The sequence below is a fragment of the Salmo salar genome, chromosome 11 (genome assembly GCF_965601325.2).
Source record: "Salmo salar chromosome 11, fSalSal1, whole genome shotgun sequence".
NCBI classification, from domain to species: Eukaryota; Metazoa; Chordata; class Actinopteri; order Salmoniformes; family Salmonidae; genus Salmo; species Salmo salar.
In genome coordinates, this window is record NC_138301.1 from 107274920 (window position 1) to 107293673 (window position 18754).

At 42.5% G+C, this 18754-nt stretch overlaps 3 protein-coding genes across 5 annotated transcripts in view; 1 reads left to right on the forward strand and 2 right to left on the reverse strand.

Annotated features, from left to right (window-relative positions):
- The window catches only part of nfrkb (nuclear factor related to kappaB binding protein), a 29335-nt gene extending 15496 nt beyond the window's left edge, over positions 1-13839 (forward strand). For 2 of the 3 annotated variants that reach the window (XM_014128964.3, XM_014128965.3), the window contains exons 20-26: positions 1538-1728; positions 1830-2082; positions 2330-2539; positions 2710-3414; positions 4339-4445; positions 5124-5259; positions 5416-13839. In XM_014128964.3, coding sequence (XP_013984439.1) covers positions 1538-1728; positions 1830-2082; positions 2330-2539; positions 2710-3414; positions 4339-4445; positions 5124-5259; positions 5416-5553 — 1740 coding nt within the window. In that variant the 3' untranslated portion in view covers positions 5554-13839. The remainder of the gene's footprint in view (positions 1-1537; positions 1729-1829; positions 2083-2329; positions 2540-2709; positions 3415-4338; positions 4446-5123; positions 5260-5415) is intronic. The other variant, XM_014128967.3, reaches the window with a different exon arrangement.
- LOC106563414 (transmembrane protein 45B) lies at positions 9192-12850 on the reverse strand. Its single transcript, XM_014128962.3, has 5 exons — positions 12661-12850; positions 12339-12551; positions 11965-12149; positions 11708-11850; positions 9192-11397 (listed from the first exon to the last, which is right to left on the reverse strand). The coding sequence occupies exons 1-5, from the start codon at positions 12848-12850 to the stop codon at positions 11295-11297; spliced, it is 834 nt and encodes a 277-aa protein (XP_013984437.2). The 3' UTR covers positions 9192-11294.
- A 2641-nt stretch (positions 13840-16480) lies between the features above and the next one.
- On the reverse strand, positions 16481-18004 carry LOC106563550 (guanine nucleotide-binding protein G(I)/G(S)/G(O) subunit gamma-8). The gene is made up of 3 exons (XM_014129227.3): positions 17923-18004; positions 17008-17126; positions 16481-16827 (listed from the first exon to the last, which is right to left on the reverse strand). The coding sequence occupies exons 2-3, from the start codon at positions 17089-17091 to the stop codon at positions 16699-16701; spliced, it is 213 nt and encodes a 70-aa protein (XP_013984702.1). The 5' UTR covers positions 17092-17126; positions 17923-18004; the 3' UTR covers positions 16481-16698.
- Positions 18005-18754: the final 750 nt, after the last annotated feature.

An 18754-nucleotide genomic window follows, 5' to 3' on the forward strand; every position in this document is an offset into this window, starting at 1 on the left:
TCCTGGGCCATCTACAGCGTTCCTCACTGAGTTCCCTGAATTCCTATCGGACCTTGTAGTCATAGCAGATAACATTCTAATTTTTGGTGACTTTAACATTCACATGGAAAAGTCCACAGACCCACTACAAAAGGCTTTTGGAGCCATCATCGACTCAGTGGGTTTTGTCCAACATGTCTCCGGACCTACTCACTGCCACAGTCATACTCTGGACCTAGTTTTGTCCCATGGAATAAATGTTGTGGATCTTAATGTTTTTCCTCATAATCCTGGACTATCGGACCACCATTTTATTGCGTTTGCAATCGCAACAAATAATCTGCTCAGACCCCAACCAAGGAGCATTAAAAGTCGTGCTATAAATTCTCAGACAACCCAAAGATTCCTTGATGCCCTTCCAGACTCCCTCTGCCTACCCAAGGACGTCAGAGGACAAAAATCAGTTAACCACCTAACCGAGGAACTCAATTTAACCTTGCGCAATACCCTAGATGCAGTTGCACCCCTAAAAACTAAAAACATTTGTCATAAGAAACTAGCTCCCTGGTATAAAGAAAATACCAGAGCTCTGAAGCAAGCTTCCAGAAAATTGAAACGGAAATGGCGCCACACCAAACTGGAAGTCTTCCGACTAGCTTGGAAAGACAGTACCGTGCAGTATCGAAGAGCCCTTACTGCTGCTCGATCATCCTATTTTTCCAACTTAATTGAGGAAAATAAGAACAATCTGAAATTTCTTTTTGATACTGTCGCAAAGCTAACTAAAAAGCAGCGTTCCCCAAGAGAGGATGGCTTTCACTTCAGCAGTAATAAATTCATGAACTTCTTTGAGGAAAAGATCATGATCATTAGAAAGCAAATTATGGCTATGGAACCCTGACCTGTTCACTGATTACTATTATTTGACCATGCTGGTCATTTATGAACATTTGAACATCTTGGCCATGTTCTGTTATAATCTCCACCCGGCACAGCCAGAAGAGGACTGGCCACCCCTCATAGCCTGGTTCCTCTCTAGGTTTCTTCCTAGGTTTTGGCCTTTTTTCTAGGGAGTTTTTCCTAGCCACCGCGCTTCTACACCTGCATTGCTTGCTGTTTGGGGTTTTAGGCTGGGTTTCTGTACAGCACTTTGATATATCAGCTGATGTAAGAAGGGCTATATAAATACATTTGATTTGATATGAATAAAAAAGGTGTGTACAGAAGTATTTATATAGGATGAGCCTTGACTAGAATAAAGTATGTGAAACTGTATGTAAATATTATTAAAGTGACCAGTGTTTAATGACCATGTACATAGGGCAGCAGTCTCTCTAAGGTGCATGGTAGAGTACCGGGTGGTAGCCGGCTAGTAACAGTCACTAAGTTCATGGCAGGGTACTGGGCCGAGGCCGGCTATTAATGGCTATTTAACATTCTGATTGCCTCGAGATAGAAGCTGTTTTTATATTGGCAATGGTGCCAATATAACTGTCTGTAACTGTATGTCATGGTTGTGGTATGTGTTGATGGTGACTATGCACCCTGTGTGTTATAGAAGTCTGGAAGTAAGGAGGGGGGTGGTAAGACCCCTGGAGGCCTGGAAGCAAGTGATGTGGGGGGTCCCATGTCCCCAACTCCGACCACCCCCACTACCAGCACCCCTGGAACCCCCAAATCACCCCTCGCCCCTGTAGCCACAACCCCCACCAAAGCTGGGATCCCAGATTCAGTCAAGACCAGTCCTGGGTCAGTATAACCCAGCTTCCATGGATGAACTCTTATCAGACTCAATTATAGAACTTCTTTATGTTATGTTAGTACTAATGCACTGCTCTCTTCACCCTTAGTGTTCTACTGGTATCTCCTCCCCCCATGCCCCAGCTGGGGACCCTGTTGTCCAGCAGCCAGTCTGGCCCCCAGGTCTCTCAGCCAGCTACCTCCCAACACACAGCCAGGGTAGTGGGCCACCAGTCAGGCTCTCTCCCACAGGTACGAGTGGTTTCTTCCCAGACAGCAGGAGGACAGCATGCCACGCTGGTGCACCAAACCCCTCATCAAATCAGAGTGCCAGTCACCATGGGAACCAAGGGCATCACACAGGTTAATCACTGACCATTCTGTTACCCACAAAACAATGCAATGCTTACTATCAAGAGAACTGAGTCTCTTCAGTATTACATTGATTTTGAGTAGAGTTAAAAACATTTACCTGGAATTTGCACCATGTTTAACTGTATTAATCAGACATGGTCTTGAACCACAGATGAGAGGCATTTTTTGCTGTAATACACTGGCGCAGGTAATTGAAGGGTTGTGTTTCTCCTTTCTCCACCCTGTAACTGAGCAGGCTGTGGTGTCATTACCACTGAGGACCCAGTCTGCTGGTAGCCCCATCCAGGTGCAGGCGTCCAGAGGGCAGACAACCCTGTCAGTGTCAGGCCTGACGACTGCTGTTACTGTCCTCAAACCTCAGACTGCGTCCCCTGGCAGCCCAGCACACAACCCTACCTCCCCCGCTGTCCGACAGGGAGTCACCAGCCAGAACATCATCAAACAGGTGAACAGGAAGTTAGTACAGTTCATTAGGAGGCATTTAAGGATTTACATGTAAATAAGGTTTCAGATATTTATAGTTTCGCTGTAATGTGTTCATGAAAGAGATTTGTTTTTTCATTTGTCAGAGTATTTCCTGTATGTTTTATTCTCATGTAATTTATCTCTCTAAAGGTGGCTATCACAGGCCAGTTGGGCATAAAGTCTCAAGGTAGACCGGGTCTTCCAATAACGGCTACCAATCTTCGCATCCAGGGCAAGGATGTGCTCCGCCTGCCCCCCTCCTCCATCACCACAGACTCTAAAGGACAGACGGTGCTGCGGATCACTCCTGACATGATGGCCACCCTAACTAAGTCCCCTCTCACCACCGTCAAACTCACCCCCGACATGTTAGGCACTGCCACTACCAAGAGCATATCTGCTACTCTCCATGTGACCCCACCCCACTCCACCTCCAGCCCAGCCTCCTCCTCGGGTGAAGTCCGGACCAGCAAGGCCTCTGCTGGCACCACCACCCTGTTGAAGGCTGCAGGGGATACTATCCGCCTGATGCCCACCCTAGCAGTCACTATGGCCGAGCAGAAGACCAGAACCTTCTCCACCGTCTCCTCGTCTGACTCGAAGAGTGGCACCACCATACGGATCATGCCCGGCCTCGGGGTCATCCCACAGAAACAGGGCCAAACCATCACAACCACCACTGGCAGCAAACCAGTCTCCACTGGAGCTGCCACTGTCACCATAGCCACCAGCGGACTGGCCGGAGCTAAAGGGGTGACGGTAGGCTCTTCTGCCTCAGGCTCCCTGACTCTGGGAACAGCCACAGCTACTGTCCGCCAGGTCCCCGTCACAGCCACAGTGGTGTCCACACAACCAGTAAGTCCCACAGCTTCATCAACATCACCATTAACTCCCCTCTTATATCTACTGTGGGATTCAGGATGGTTGTGTAATAACAGGAGTGTAGCAATTCTTTATCCAGACACCTTCTCTGCCTCTGTTGGGAGGGCTAACGTCGGATCTCTCTTATTTTCAAGATTCTATATAGCCCCATTCTCTATAGCCCCATTCTCTATAGCCACATTCTATATAGCCCCATTCTCTATAGCCACATTCTATATAGCCCCATTCTCTATAGCCCCATTCTCTATAGCCACATTCTCTATAGCCACATTCTATATAGCCCCATTCTCTATAGCCACATTCTATATAGCCCCATTCTATATAGCCCCATTCTATATAGCCCCATTCTATATAGCCCCATTCTATATAGCCACATTCTATATAGCCCCATTCTCTATAGCCACATTCTATATAGCCCCATTCTCTATAGCCACATTCTATATAGCCCCATTCTATATAGCCCCATTCTCTATAGCCCCATTCTCTATAGCCACATTCTATATAGCCACATTCTCTATAGCCCCATTCTCTATAGCCCCATTCTCGATAGCCCCATTCTCGATAGCCCCATTCTCTATAGCCCCATTCTCTATAGCCACATTCTATATAGCCCCATTCTCTATAGCCACATTCTATATAGCCCCATTCTCTATAGCCCCATTCTCTATAGCCACATTCTATATAGCCCCATTCTCTATAGCCCCATTCTCGATAGCCCCATTCTCGATAGCCCCATTCTCGATAGCCCCATTCTATATAGCCCCATTCTCGATAGCCCCATTCTATATAGCCCCATTCTCGATAGCCACCTTCTATATAGCCACATTCTATATAGCCCCCACCACCCCACCTTTGAAAGGATCATCCAATGATTGTCTGTCTCTTTTATTTCCCCAGGGGAAGTTACCAGCTCGGTTCACAGTGCCTCTGTCTGTCCTCAGCCAACCACTGAAAAGTAAGAGTGTGATGACCACGCCCATACTGAAAGGAAACCTCAGTACCAAGTGAGTCCTCATGTTCAGTTCAGCCTTAAAGGAAAACTCCACCCCAAAACTATCTTTTAGTCCATTGTTGTTGACATAGTCCCAAAATGTTTTGCTTCTCTCCAATCAAGTTTTGAAGAAATGTAACTTAAAAAAGACATAAATCATTCCCAAATGATGTATTTATTATCATACGATGCACAACGCAGCATCCTATGAAGCAAAATGAATAGAATATGTTTCTAACACATCTACATTCATGTGGATGCTACCATGATTACAGATGTCCTGAATTAATCGTGTATAATGATGAGTGAGAAAGTTAGATGCACAAATAACATACCCCCAACACATGCTAACCTCTCACCATTACCAAAAACAGGGGAGGTTAGCATTTCTGGAGGATGTATGATATTTATACCTCTAACTTTATCACTCATCATTATTCACCATTCATTCAGGGTGCGTGAATTTGTCCCAAATCTTTTGGTCCCCTAACATGGGGGACTATGTATAAAAAGTGCTGTAATTTCTGGATATATGGATGAAAATACCCTCAAATTAAAGCTGACAGTCTGCACTTTAACCTCAGTCATTTGATCATTTCAGAAGTGCTGGAGTACAGAGCCAAAACAACCAAAAATGTTTCACTGTCCCAATGCTTTTGTAGCTCACTGTGTATGTATATGGTCGGTGCAGTATCAGCAGTCTGGGCAGGAACATCATCCTCACCACCATGCCTGCCGGTACCAAGCTGATAGCTGGGAACAAGCCAGTCAGCTTTGTCACGGCTCAACAGTTACAGCAGCTGCAGCAGCAGGGACAGGCCACACAGGTCAGTCAGCAGCTCACCTGTTATCCGTTACCCAGCTCCCAAACAAACTGCATTCTGTTGCAGGACAAGAATTGTTCTTGACCATGTGATGGGGGAACTCCTGACCCATCAGGTATAGTAGTTGGTAGGAGTGGCTGATGTATCTGTCTCCTACAGGTGCGGATCCAGACGGTGCCAGCCCAGCAGCTCCAGCAGCGCTCGGCAGCAGGCTCCCCCAAGTCAATGTCCACTGTCGTAGTCACCACCGCACCCTCACCCAAACGGGCCCCGGACCCGCCACCACCAGCACAGTGACACGCATTCCCAAAGCCAGAAACTGCTCTGTGCAGTGCCACCGCTCCAGAGGCAGGTGATGCTTGGGAGCCATAGCCCAACTCTGCTCTCTCAATGTTTAGGACGGATGTCTGGAGATGAACACAGGAGTAATCTGGCAGCAGGTGAACATAGGAGTAATCCCAGGACAGCATTTCACTAGACCATTTATAGACAGTGGTTTCACCTGACATATCTGTTGTGCAAGGCAACACTAATGAAATAGCCTGCATTTAGGGAGTTAACATTATTAAGGGTTACATGGAGAAAATTGGACCTCTTTGAAATGAAAATGTATGGCCCTCCCTTCAGCACAATATATTTGACCTAAACCCTCCCTGAACACACAATAATAATAAACCTAAGTGGATAGCAGAGGACGTCTAGCGCTTAGCCTTTACTTCTGGGACAGACCAGAGCCTCACGTATGCAGTTTTACAAACTGTTCTTCGTCCTGTAAGCATTACATGGCAAAATAGGACTTTTGAGAGCGAACATGGCTGTGGGCTAGAAGGTTGTGGGTTCGCAGACCAATGTGAACAAGAGTAGGGGTAGAAAGATCTCCTTTATAGTAAAAGCATTGCATGAATCTATTATAATGTCATGCAGTTCTACGTAATTTTACATATCAGCAGAATATTTTTTTAATGCCACACAAATTACCAAACGAAGGGACAGAGAGAGAGGCCTATCTGTTCATCTTGTCATATTTCTCCAATGTCAAATCACTGTGTCTTGTTTGCAACGACACTGGCCCTGTTTGCAAATAATTAAATCTGAGACGTCATTATGAATCTGAACATGGTACTTTCAAAAGTTAGGCCTACCTTTCCACCCCAGACAGAGTAGACCTACCTTTCCACCCCGGACAGAGTAGGCCTACCTTTCCACCCCAGACAGAGTAGGCCTACCTTTCCACCCCAGACAGAGTAGGCCTACCTTTCCACCCCAGACAGAGAAGGCCTACCTTTCCACCCCAGACAGAGTAGGCCTACCTTTCCACCCCAGACAGAGAAGGCCTACCTTTCCACCCCAGACAGAGTAGGCCTACCTTTCCACCCCGGACAGAGTAGGCCTACCTTTCCACCCCGGACAGAGTAGGCCTACCTTTCCACCCCAGACAGAGAAGGCCTACCTTTCCACCCCAGACAGAGTAGGCCTACCTTTCCACCCCAGACAGAGAAGGCCTACCTTTCCACCCCAGACAGAGTAGGCCTACCTTTCCACCCCAGACAGAGTAGGCCTACCTTTCCACCCCAGACAGAGAAGGCCTACTGATGCAGAAAAATGTAAGCTTTAACTGCTGGCTACTCTTCTTCCATGGCTTAACCCAATGAGAGAAGGTCGTAAGTGCTTCCCTAAAAGCTGTCTTGGTTTAAACATATTTTATTGTACAGAAGGTGATTAGCTTAATCAATTGATAGTGACAGAATTAGATTACTTCCCAAGCAAAGTGATTGTTTTGTCTTCTTGGATATAAGAGGTTGTAGATCAGCCTCTCAATGTCAAAGAAACAAAACAATGATATCCCCAATGATACAGATTGTTTCTAGCATAAAGCATCGCGGACGAAAGCGATTTTATAGATCACTTTATATAATCGGATCCATTCTATTTTCTTCAAAATCTTAATATAACAAGGGGTAGGGCTGTGCTTTTTGCCATTCTCTTTAGTAAAAAGTAGGCATATGACATAACATCTCATACCCTCTCAATTTGAGTCTAGTTTTTAACTTAACAGCCCTTCAATGACACGGAGGTAGGCTATTTAAAGAGTGGAGGATTTGACTGACAAATGTATGGATATAGCAGCAGCCTAATTTCTTCTGTCAAACAGGTAGACCTACCTCTTCTTTCTTAAATAGGAAGAAACAGGCTCCAGCACAAAGCCCTCTTGTTAGTAAAGTCTAATAAAAATGAATATGGTTCAAATGAATTATGCCTACTTTTAGCACCATGAGCTGTCCGTTTCTGATTGATTGTGCCGTGGCTGCTGCTTCAAGTCTCAGCACCACAATGTAAGTGGCTCGAACCTGGCTAATTATTTAACTCTGGTAAATAGGTCTACATCATGGGAAAGAAACATTGTTTTTAATCAAATCTATAGTAGCAAGCTATCAAAGTTTACCTCTGATCCTCCTCATCTTCACGCTCTCCTTCTCAAACTGAACTGAACAGAACATGGGCAAGATAGTGAATTTTTTGGACTAGGCTTAATTAATAAAATATTATTTTTGGAAGAAGCCTTTGACTTTCCTCCTGAACTGCCACCTTAGGCCTACACAGTACAACCATTGGTTAAGCAGCACACAAAAAGGTTTTGATCAGCAAGAGCAGAGCAGGCTGGGGCTCAGGGTTGGAATGTCCCTTGCCGTGTGTAATGCAGTCTAGTTTTATTTACACCATCCCAGCAGCTATCTTAGAAATATAACTTTGTTCTGTGCTTGTCTGAGGATGCACTTCGTAGCCTATAGCAGGGATCATCAACTAGATTCGGCCGCGGGACAATTTTTTTCTGGAGCGGATGGTCAGGTGGCCAGAACACAATTACACATAATTTGTAGACTGCAAATTGACAGCAAGAAGCCCAAACAGATATGTTTAACGAAAACATAATTATTTCAAACCTTACTTACATTTGTATATGATCAAGGGTCTCTCAATTATGCGTGGGAATACCTGGGAACAGATTTCTTAAATTTAAACCACTTGGAGCCGATTTCCTGGTGTTTTTACAGTCTTTTATGTCCAACAATGAGAATTCCACACACTAAAAAAAACTTGTGGGGCCAAATAAAATGTGGCCCGCGGGCCGCCAGTTGGAGAACCCTGGCCTATAGGGTATGGGTCATTTGATTGAGACCACACTAAATAGCTTATAAGGGCACTTCAATAGCATGCCCAGCGGAGAATCATAGATGAGGGGTGGCATCGGGCACACATCGCCTTATAAGCAACTAATTCTAAAACACTGAGAAATATAGAAATTTCATCAATTACAAATGATGACGCCCCTGGACTAGATAGAAAAAAAATACTAGACACTCCTCTTGGATAAAATTGACTAAGCATGACCCTCCCCCATTTTCCTCCAGGTACCCATTATGTCAATTTCAATCCATCCTTACTGTAAGCTTTCTTACAGTAGGTATCAGGCAAGGCTCGTTCAACAGCTTGTACATGTCACTATGCAAACTAGACTGAAACTAGCCTAGTTTCTACTAATGGTAAACAGACTGGAAGTGCATTTTCACCTTACTCATTGATCTTTATAAACAAACTCAAGTTGATTGCTCTTTATTTCTATCCAATTTAAAGCCAGATTGGTATGGTGTCTTATCCAGTAAGCAGATACATTGTTCTAGGTATCCTTCATCTCTAAGTCTATGGAGGGCCTTATCATTGCAATTACTGACAATTTGAATGCAAAGTTTGTGGTTCCATCTTTAGGACATGGTATAAAACACGATCGCAGTGTAGGCTCTCTTGACATCCTTGTCAGTGGTTTGTCGTTGTTCATTTCTTGATGATTCTGGTTGTAATATAGTCTTATTTTTTTCTGTGGTTGTGAAAGTAGAAGTATTTCGTACCTAAAAAATAAATAACTACAGTACAATGAATGAAAAAAATATTTTTACGATTTATTGGAAATATATACTGAACAAAAATATAAACACAACATGCAAAAATGTCTAAGATTTTACAGAGTTACAGTTCATATAATGAAATCAGTCAATTGAAATAAATTCATTAGCCCTAATCTGTGTATTTCACATGACTGGGAATACTGTTGGTCACAGATACTTTTGGTCATGTAGTGTATGTGGACACCTGCTCATCAAACATCGCATTCCATAATCATGGGCATTAATATGGAGTTGGTCCCCCCCTTTGCTGCTATAACAGCCTCCACTCTTCTGGGAAGGCTTTCCACTAGATGTTGGAACATTGCTGCAGGGACTTGCTTCCATTTAGCCACAAGATCATTAGTGAGGTCGGGCACTGATGTTGGGCAATTAGAGCTGGCTCGCAGTCGGTGTTCCAATTCATCCCAAAGGTGTTCGATGGGGTTGAGGTCAGGGCTCTGTGCAAGCCAGTCAGTTTCTTCCAAACCGATCTCGACAAACCATTTCTGTATGGACCTCACTTTGTGCACGGGAGCATTGTCATGCTGAAACAGGAAAGGGCCTTCACCAAACTGTTGCCACAAGAACCATGAAAAACAGCCCCAGACCATTATTCCTCCTCCACCAAACTTTACAGTTGGCACTATGAATTGGGGCAGGTAATGTTCTCCTTAGTTGATCAGGCTGTTGATTGTGGAATGTTCTCCCACTCCTCTTCAATGCCTAGTTAAATAAATAAGAAAAATGGCTGTGCGAAGTTGCTGGATATTGGTGGCAACTGGAACACGCTGTCGTACATGTCGATCCAGAGCATCTGGTGAGTATTCAGGCCATGGAAGAACTGAGATATTTTCAGCTTCCATGAATTGTGACAGATCCTTGTGACATGGGGCCGTGCATTATCATGCTAAAACATGAGGTGATGCCAGTGGATGAATGGCACGACAATGGGCCTCAGGATCTCGTCACAGTATCTATGCATTCAGATTGCCATCGATAAAATGCAAATGTGTTTGTTGTCAATAGCTTATGGCTGCCCATACCATAACCCCACCACCACCACGGGGCACTCTGTTTACAACGTTGACATCAGCAAACCGCTCACCCACGCAAGCCCATGCACGTGGTCTGTGTGAGGCCAGTTGGACGTTCTGACAAATTCTCTAAAATGACTTTGGAGGCTGCTTCTGGTAGAGAAATAAAAATGTAATTATCTGGCGACAGCTCTGATGGACATTCCTGCAGTCAGAATGCCAATTGCACCCTGCCTCAAAACATGAGACATCTGTGCCATTGTGTTGTGTGACAAAACTGCACATTTTAGAGTGGCCTTTTATAGTCCCCAGCACAAGGTGCACCTGTATAATGATCATGCTGTTTAATCAGCTTCTTGATATGCCACACATTCAGATTGGAAACATAGGATCAACACTTTACATGTTGCGTTTCTATTTTTGTTCAGTGTATTATCTTTGGTAATCCATTAGACATTCTGTTTTTTCAGGATGGAAGGAAGTGTGTTGCTCTATAGCCACAGGCGGGATGAGCAAATGTTTAAACTGTCTTAAGAGGAGAGGAAACCCTGTCAGGTAACAATGTCAGGTGTTAATGTTTCACTTCAGGGAAGAAACCTCAAAGGAATGCTAGTACATTTCACTTATCTTGACAATCAGAAATTAGCTTTTATACTTTGAATTACATGCATTTGTAAATCATTTTTTTTGCAATTCATTTGGCCTTAATCTGAACTCAACAATGCATCTCATAATTTCATTGAAAAATATCACTCAAAATAACAAATATACACGCTAGCACGGATACAAACAGGAAAAAGCTGTTAATCAAACTTCAGACAAAAAAAAAACTATTGGAGAGAATAGAATAACAGTGATCTACTACTGTACACACCAGTGGAAGCTGGTGAGGGGAGGACGGCTCAATAATGGCTGGAACGTAGCTATTGGAATGGCATCAAACACTTCCATGTGTGTTGATGTAGTGTATTTGATACTATTCTGCTCCAGCCATTACCACTAGCCCGTCCTCCCCAGTTAAGGTGCCACCAACCTCCTGTGGTACACTTCATGATCCTTCCGCTTACTCTTCATCGGAATCCTGTAGCAGAGCTTTCTGGGAGCTGGATGTCTTTCTCATCCCAATCTCTATGTCACCTCCCTTCCCGGCACATCTTTGTACACAGCTGTTAGGACCAGAGAAGAAGAAGCCATAGGTGGAAGTTGGCCCATACTGGCAGTGAATTTACCCAAGCTATATTAATGTAATGAGTTAGTTTATTTTGTTCAAGTTAAACTGACATTTACATTTTAGTCATTTAGCATTCATCTTAAGATAGCTAGGTGGGATAACCACATCTCAGTCATAGTAAACACATGTTTCCTCAATAAAGTAGCTATCAGCAAAGTCAGTGCTAGTAGGGATAAAGTTAACTGACCTATTTGGAGACGATATGAAAGCGTATGGATAAAACGTGGATAAAGGAAGATGCTCACCACCAGCCCATCCAGTAGTTGATGCCAACGATCAGCAGGGCCACAGCTAGATGCCAGCAGAAGCACATGGTGACGAACATTGTGTTTTCGTGTGCCGTCAGATCCCACTGTACTCCGTTTAATGGGTACAGCACGAATCCAATCTGAAAGAACAAACACATATTTGCTCAGTTTTTCTCTGTGAGAGTGTGATTCATGAGATCGACTCGTTTGAAAATAAAAGTGGTTCTTTTGGTGGTGGTTTGCTACTGTATTACCTGAAAGAACCAGGAGCCTTGCAGGATGGTTAGGCTGACCCTGAGCAGCTCCAGTATGATGTTATCTCGCATGAACACCTCCAACAGGGTGCTGGCCGCCACACCAAACACCGCCACAAACAGCAGAGAGTGGATGTGGGTATCCAGAGGAGGACGCATGTGCACATGGAAGTAAAACAGAAACCCTGGAGGGGAATGGAACATCCTGGAATATTAACACAACATGAAGATAACATCTAGTCACTGTCTACAGTTCAAAAAGCAAGGAAATACTATTTGTAATAACTATAACAATTATCCTGATGGTAAGAATACCTGTAAATTAAAATACGCCTCAAGTCTGCTAACGACAATCAACCTTTTTGACACTGTACCTTCAATGAAAAAAGCCAGAGAGAGAGCAAGGCGGTCAAGACCAAGTGGGACTGGAAGCGGTGACATACTGAGGACTTTAACAATTCCCCAGATGCCGAAGAAGAAGTACATTGTGCTGTGCTGCCAGTTCATCAGCTTCACCCAGGACTTAGTCTCTCTGAGGTACAGGTGGCCATGGGGCCCATCGGGCACAAACTGCTCTGCCATGATGCCTACAGAATGACAGAACAATATCCCGGTCAAAAGTGGTTGAGAGATTCCATAGTGTAAAATCCTGAAAGAGAGAGTGGTACAAATAAGTGCACCAAGGAAGACACTCACCCACAAAGGCTAAGAAAATGATGAGTGCCCCCTCGATTAAGTCGATTCTGTTAAAGAACAGGGGCAGTTTTTGTCTTCCTTTAGGCTGACGCCTTCTCCAGCAGTGTCGGAGAGGGTACTTCATTGACCAACACAGGCCTAACAGCAGAAAGCAGCTGCCAGGAAGGGCATGCCCCTTGAAGTTGGCCATCCTCCTGTCAAAACTAAAAATTAGAAATAGGAATGATACATTAAATGAGAAATAAATCATAAACAAGTTGTTTTGTGCTAATAGAAAGTACCACAGAGAGTAATTGTTTGAGCAACTTTACAATTTTCACAACTTTAAGAAAATATGCAAATAGGTGCGTATGAGCTAAACGATGCAGATGGAAATGATTTTGTACTAGGCCTATTCAGTCATCCAGAATGAAAGTATATTCATTTAGAACACGCATTGAGTCCTGGCAATGACTCCCATGTATCCGGGAGATAGCTACCAGTCCTAAAGACATTTGTCTTGCAAATTAAAATACAAATCCATTTGTGCAGTCCAAAAGAGAGCTAGATGGTTAGAGAGTACCTAGAGGTGCATAGTAGAGAGAGACCAAGGCAAGAAAATTCTGGAGTTTGCACACCGGTTTGTAGTTTCCAGTCATGTCAGATAATTGATATAAAAAAGCACTTGTGTGATCATAGTAAATTTGACCTTTAATAAAAATGCTGTATTGAGTTGAATATGCATGTGCTGTGTATAATAGGTCAATATTGCTATGTTGTCTGTACTGGGGAAAACAAGAGTTGGTTATGCGGGTGATGTCCTTTAAGTCATGCTGGTGGGATGTCACTTACTTATTAGGCATCACAGTAGGCTGGAGTTCCATCCTTTTTATTTTTTGGTTGTTGGTGTAATGTATTGTATACCTTTGGTTGGTTACTGTTTATTTTAGTTTCGACAGGGGACGTGTGTGTGTGTGTGTGTGTGTGTGTGTGTGTGTGTGTGTGTGTGTGTGTGTGTGTGTGTGTGTGTGTGTGTGTGTGTGTGTGTGTTTGAGCTAAAAAAGAGGAGTGGTAAGCTATCTGTCAGACAAGTTTTTCTCGACTGGTCGCCTTGTATTCGCTTTCAACATTGCATAAAATATTGCCTTATTTTCTGTTCATTTTTCTGTTCTCATCACAATTAAAACTAAGAATTGTTGATTTTGAGTTTAATTTGAGTATTTCTCCTCTTCTGTCTGGTTTATAAATTAAACCGTCAGACTTGTTGACATGTGGGCCGTTACCGGATTAACACCAGACTTTGTACCCTTACTCATCAATCATGAAAGAACACTGTTTTTTCTCCACTATTAATAAACTGTATACAAAACAACCATAAAAATCCAGAGAAAGTTTAAAATGTGCATACCTTGTTTGTTGTTACAGAGCAGTTGGGATGACTGCTCCCTCTCAAATCAGTGAATCCTGTTAGTTGAGATGAATTGCAATAACAGTATCCTACCTGTCCGCACACCGTGCACCTGCTCGTCTACCTGTATTGAAAGCATCATGTGACGCTGCTCTTGTTTGCTCTGCATGACTTGACTGCGACCAATGAGCACAGCCCCCAGGGTTCTAATTACAACTGGAAACACATGGTATGCTTATTTTAATTATCTATTTATTACATTAATGTATTTTTTGTTGGTCATTGTAGTGCATCAATGGAATTATGTGAGACACCTGCAGTGTTTATGGCTACTTCAATAGTCGAATAAAATACCAGTTTCATATGCAAACAGTTTGATCTAGTAATATACAGTGCCTTCAGAAAGTAGTCACACCCCTTGATTTTTTCCACACATTTTGTTGTGTTACAGCCTGATTTTAAAATTGATTAAATTGAGATGTTTTTGGTCGTTGGCCTACACACAATACCCCCTAACCCATTTTCAAAAATTGTACCAATTAATTATGAAAAGCTGAAATGTCTTAAGTCAAGTATTCGACCCTTTGTTATGGAAAGCCTAAATAAGTTAAGGAGTAAACATTTGCTTAACAAGTCACAAAATAAGTAGGATAGACTCGCTCTGTGTGCAATACTAGCAAAGAATTTATAACTAACCCAAGATGGTTCAAACGGATGCTTCAGGTTTACAGCCCCTGTGACATGTCTGGGTTACCCCTTCTGTCTTTGATAATAGTGTTTAATGTGATCTTTGATTGACTACCTAATCTTTGTTCCCCATACATACAATTATCTGTAAGGTCTCTCAGTCGAGCAATGAATTTCAAACACAGATTCAACCACAAAGACCAGGGAGGTTTTCCAGTGCCTCGCAAAGAAGTGCAGCTACAGTATTGGTAGATAGGTTAAAAAAAAGAAGCAGACATTAAATATCCCTTTGATCATGGTGAAGTTATTAATCACAGTTTGGATGGTGTATCAATAGACCCAGTCACTACAAAGATACAGGCGTCCTTCCTAACTCAGTTGCCGGAGAGGAAGGAAACTGCTCAGAGATTTCACCAATGGTGACTTTAAAACAGTTACAGAGATTAATGGCTGTTACAAGAGAACTGAGGATGGATCAACAACATTGTAGTGACTCCACAATACTAACCTAATTGACAGTGAAAAGAAGGAAGCCTGTACAGAATAAGAATTGTCCAAAACATGCATACTGTTTTCAACAAGGCACTAAAGTAATACTGCAAAGAATGTGTCAAAGCAATTAACTTTTTGTCCTGAATACATTTGGGGACAGGACAACTTCACCGCATCAAAGGGACGATGGACAAGAAACGTCTGACCTCTGTGATTGCCAACAAGGGTTTTGCCACCAAGTACTAAGTCATGTTTTGCAGAGGGGTCAAATACTTATTTCTCTCATTAAAATGCAAATCATTTTATAACATTTTTGACATGCGTTTTTCTGGATTTTTTTGTTGTTATTCTGTCTCTCACTGTTCAAATAAACCTACCATTAAAATGATAGACTGATCATTTCTTTGTCAGTGGGCAAACGTACAAAATCAGGAGGGGATCAAATACTTTTTTCCCTCACTGTATGGCAAGACCTGAAACAACCAATCTGACAGAGCTTGAAGAATTTAGAAAGTAATAATTGGCAAATATTGCACAATCCAGGTGTGCAAAGCTCTTAGAGACCCAGAAAGACTCACAGCTGTAATCGCTGCCAAAGGTGCTTTTACAAAGTGTTGACTCGGGTGTGAATACTTATGTAAATTTGTGTAAAATATTTCTGTATTTCGTTTTCAGTAAATGTGCAAAAATGTCTAAAAACATGTTTAAACTTTGTCATCATGGAGTATGGTGCTTAGATGGGTGAGAAAAACTCCTGATTTAATAAATTTTTAATTCAGGCTGTAACAACAAAGTGGAATAAGTCAAGGGGTATGAATACTTTCTGAAGGCAGGTAGCTATTTTGTTGTCAATTTCAAAATAACTGAAATTTGACTTTTCTATACCAGGGCTGTTCAAATCCGGTCCTGAAGGGCTGAAACACTTCTGGTTTTTGTTTCTACCTGGTAGTTAATTGCACTCACCTGGTATCCCAGGTCTGAATTAGTCCCTGATTAGAAGGAGAGGATGAAAACCAGAAGTGGCTTCACCCTCCATGACCGGAGTTGAACAGCCCTGTTCAACACTGTTGTGTAACCTCTGAAAAGGGTCACACAACTCTCAGATGTCAGGCATTTTACAGTAGAGTATTGCTGGGGGTTTTAGGAGGACTTAGGCACAATTTCAGTTAATGTGTAATCTCTTACTTTCAGGGAAGTGTTTGCTGGAAGGGAGAGGCCAGTGTAAATGCCAGACTCAAATGAAATTTTCTCCCATCATCAATAATATTTATTTCAGTCAATCAGATCAATCCAGATAAATATTTAAAGCATTTACTATACAGGTTTTTAAATACAAAATCATCACCCTGACTAGGCATACCAAAACCAACATATTCAGGTGTTCTTCACTGTTACTATCAGATTTATTCCTTAGAACTGGAAATTAATTATTGCTAATAATGACACAAAACTTGAGGTTATAAGTGTGGGGATCAGAGTATTGCACAGAAGAATTTCTTCTCCCGAAAGGGGTTCTCAGAGGATGGCACTGGTGTCACCAGCGGGTCCTCCTTGGCATGAGCCTCACAGAAGGCCATTAGATCAGCTGCTGCTTTGGACACCTGCACATATAAAACATGGTTAACAAAGACAAAGATAAAAGATTGGAGAGTGGGGACAAAGACAATGTGTTCTATTTACAATGTAGTTACTGATAATCAACAGCTTATTCGGTAACATGAAGAGATATAATCTACTACTGATACTCCAGCGCTTATGCCTTGTAACCATTCCTTGCTCACCATCATTCTTTCAATGTTGACCTCCAGTTTCAGCTGTTCCACTGTCTTGCGAGCATCTGCAATCTTAGCCATGTTATTGGACATCCTGCTTCCTGTCGCTGTACCTCAGCCTGGTCCAACTGTTTGTAGATCATGTATTATGTTAATTCAATTAACAAGAATCGTCAAAATCACACTTTTCTTAAAATCAGTTGCACAGGTAGTGCCATTTTCCATCATACATACATGCCAAAGAGATAGTGTGTAATGGTTTCATGTGCTTGTTATTGCTTCTGCTGCCTGGGTCTCAGCTGGAAGTGTTACAGTGAGGGCCTTAGAGGGAGAGGTGCAGGGAGGGGCATGCATAGGCGGCAGCATTACCCAGGGGGCACCTCACTTGTTTCTCTGTATCTGTATATGTATCTGTAAATGAAATTAGCTTAACACTTATTATCCTTTAATGAGGATCGTACTGTATTTGTGATGATTTAAAGTAGCATTCGTTCTCTTACACATTGCATGTGAATAAAGAAAATAACAATCACCTCTCATCCCTCCATATACAATGCCCAGTTTTGTTGCTGGTCATCATGTGGCACAGTTTGTCTCTTGATGACTGTTGCCCACTATGCCCATTCAGAGGGCAGTGAAACATCCAAACTTAACTGCAGTTTATTTTCTCAGACTTTTCTTTCATAGACAACTGAATGAACTGATGATGAAAACTAGTTTTGTTTTTGACATGAACATTTACATAACATGACCTACACTTTAATGGACTGTACAACAAAAAATATGTACAACTTTATAATTTTTTATATCAGAACACAGCCAAATGTATGTTTTATTTACCAAAACACAATGTCACTGTCACTATGGACTACAAAACATAAACATCAACACAATCTTATTCAAAGAGTCTAATTAGCCACTTACCGCAAAAACAAGACAGACGGGTTGGTAGGTCCAGGGCGCTACAGTTGAGGTGTGATGGTTGAACAAGGCACACTCCACCCACTTAGAGTTCCAAATGGAGAGAGATTAGGGGGTAAGATGGGGAGGAGTGCTTGAATAGGTTGCCTCCTCTTATAATTAGCTGTCTTTCTACCCCCATGTTGGGCTCAATGCAACAGTAGTAGCAGGCAACATGGGGTGTGACCTTCCTTTATCATTTGCTTGTCATCAATTAGACTAGCATTTCATCTGTTTACCTTAGACAACTAGATCATTCTTTGGAAAGGAGATTGTAATTTTGTTGTAAAGGTTGTACTTTTCTTCTCATAATAATTTTTCTTGCAAATTTGGGTAATGCTTATTGGATTTCATTATTTAAGCCAGTGATCTGCATGTAACCAAGTGCCTTAGGCAGGACCGGTGTCGTGAGAGATATGCCCAGTGGTTGTTTTCCCACATACTCCCACAACAAATATGTACCTGCAAGATTACACAAGAGAGGAAGCTTAGTTTCAGACTCTACACATTTTATCTGTTGGGATTGAAGGGAGAGAATATCATCGTAATCTTAAAATACTCTTGATGGAGTGTAATACGGAATGTTTAATACCATATAGCTAGCCTATTATCATAATTCCTTGTGATGCTAGGGATCCTGACAGTCTGATATAGAATGTGAAATGTAATCTTTCAAGGGGCAGTTACAGTAAGCTTCCAGTAACTCATAGTACTGCCTGGATTGTCAGTATCTCCAGCAGGGCTTGCAGGGCCAGACAACAGCAGGGGGCACAGTGCCTGCCTCATAGTTGAATGC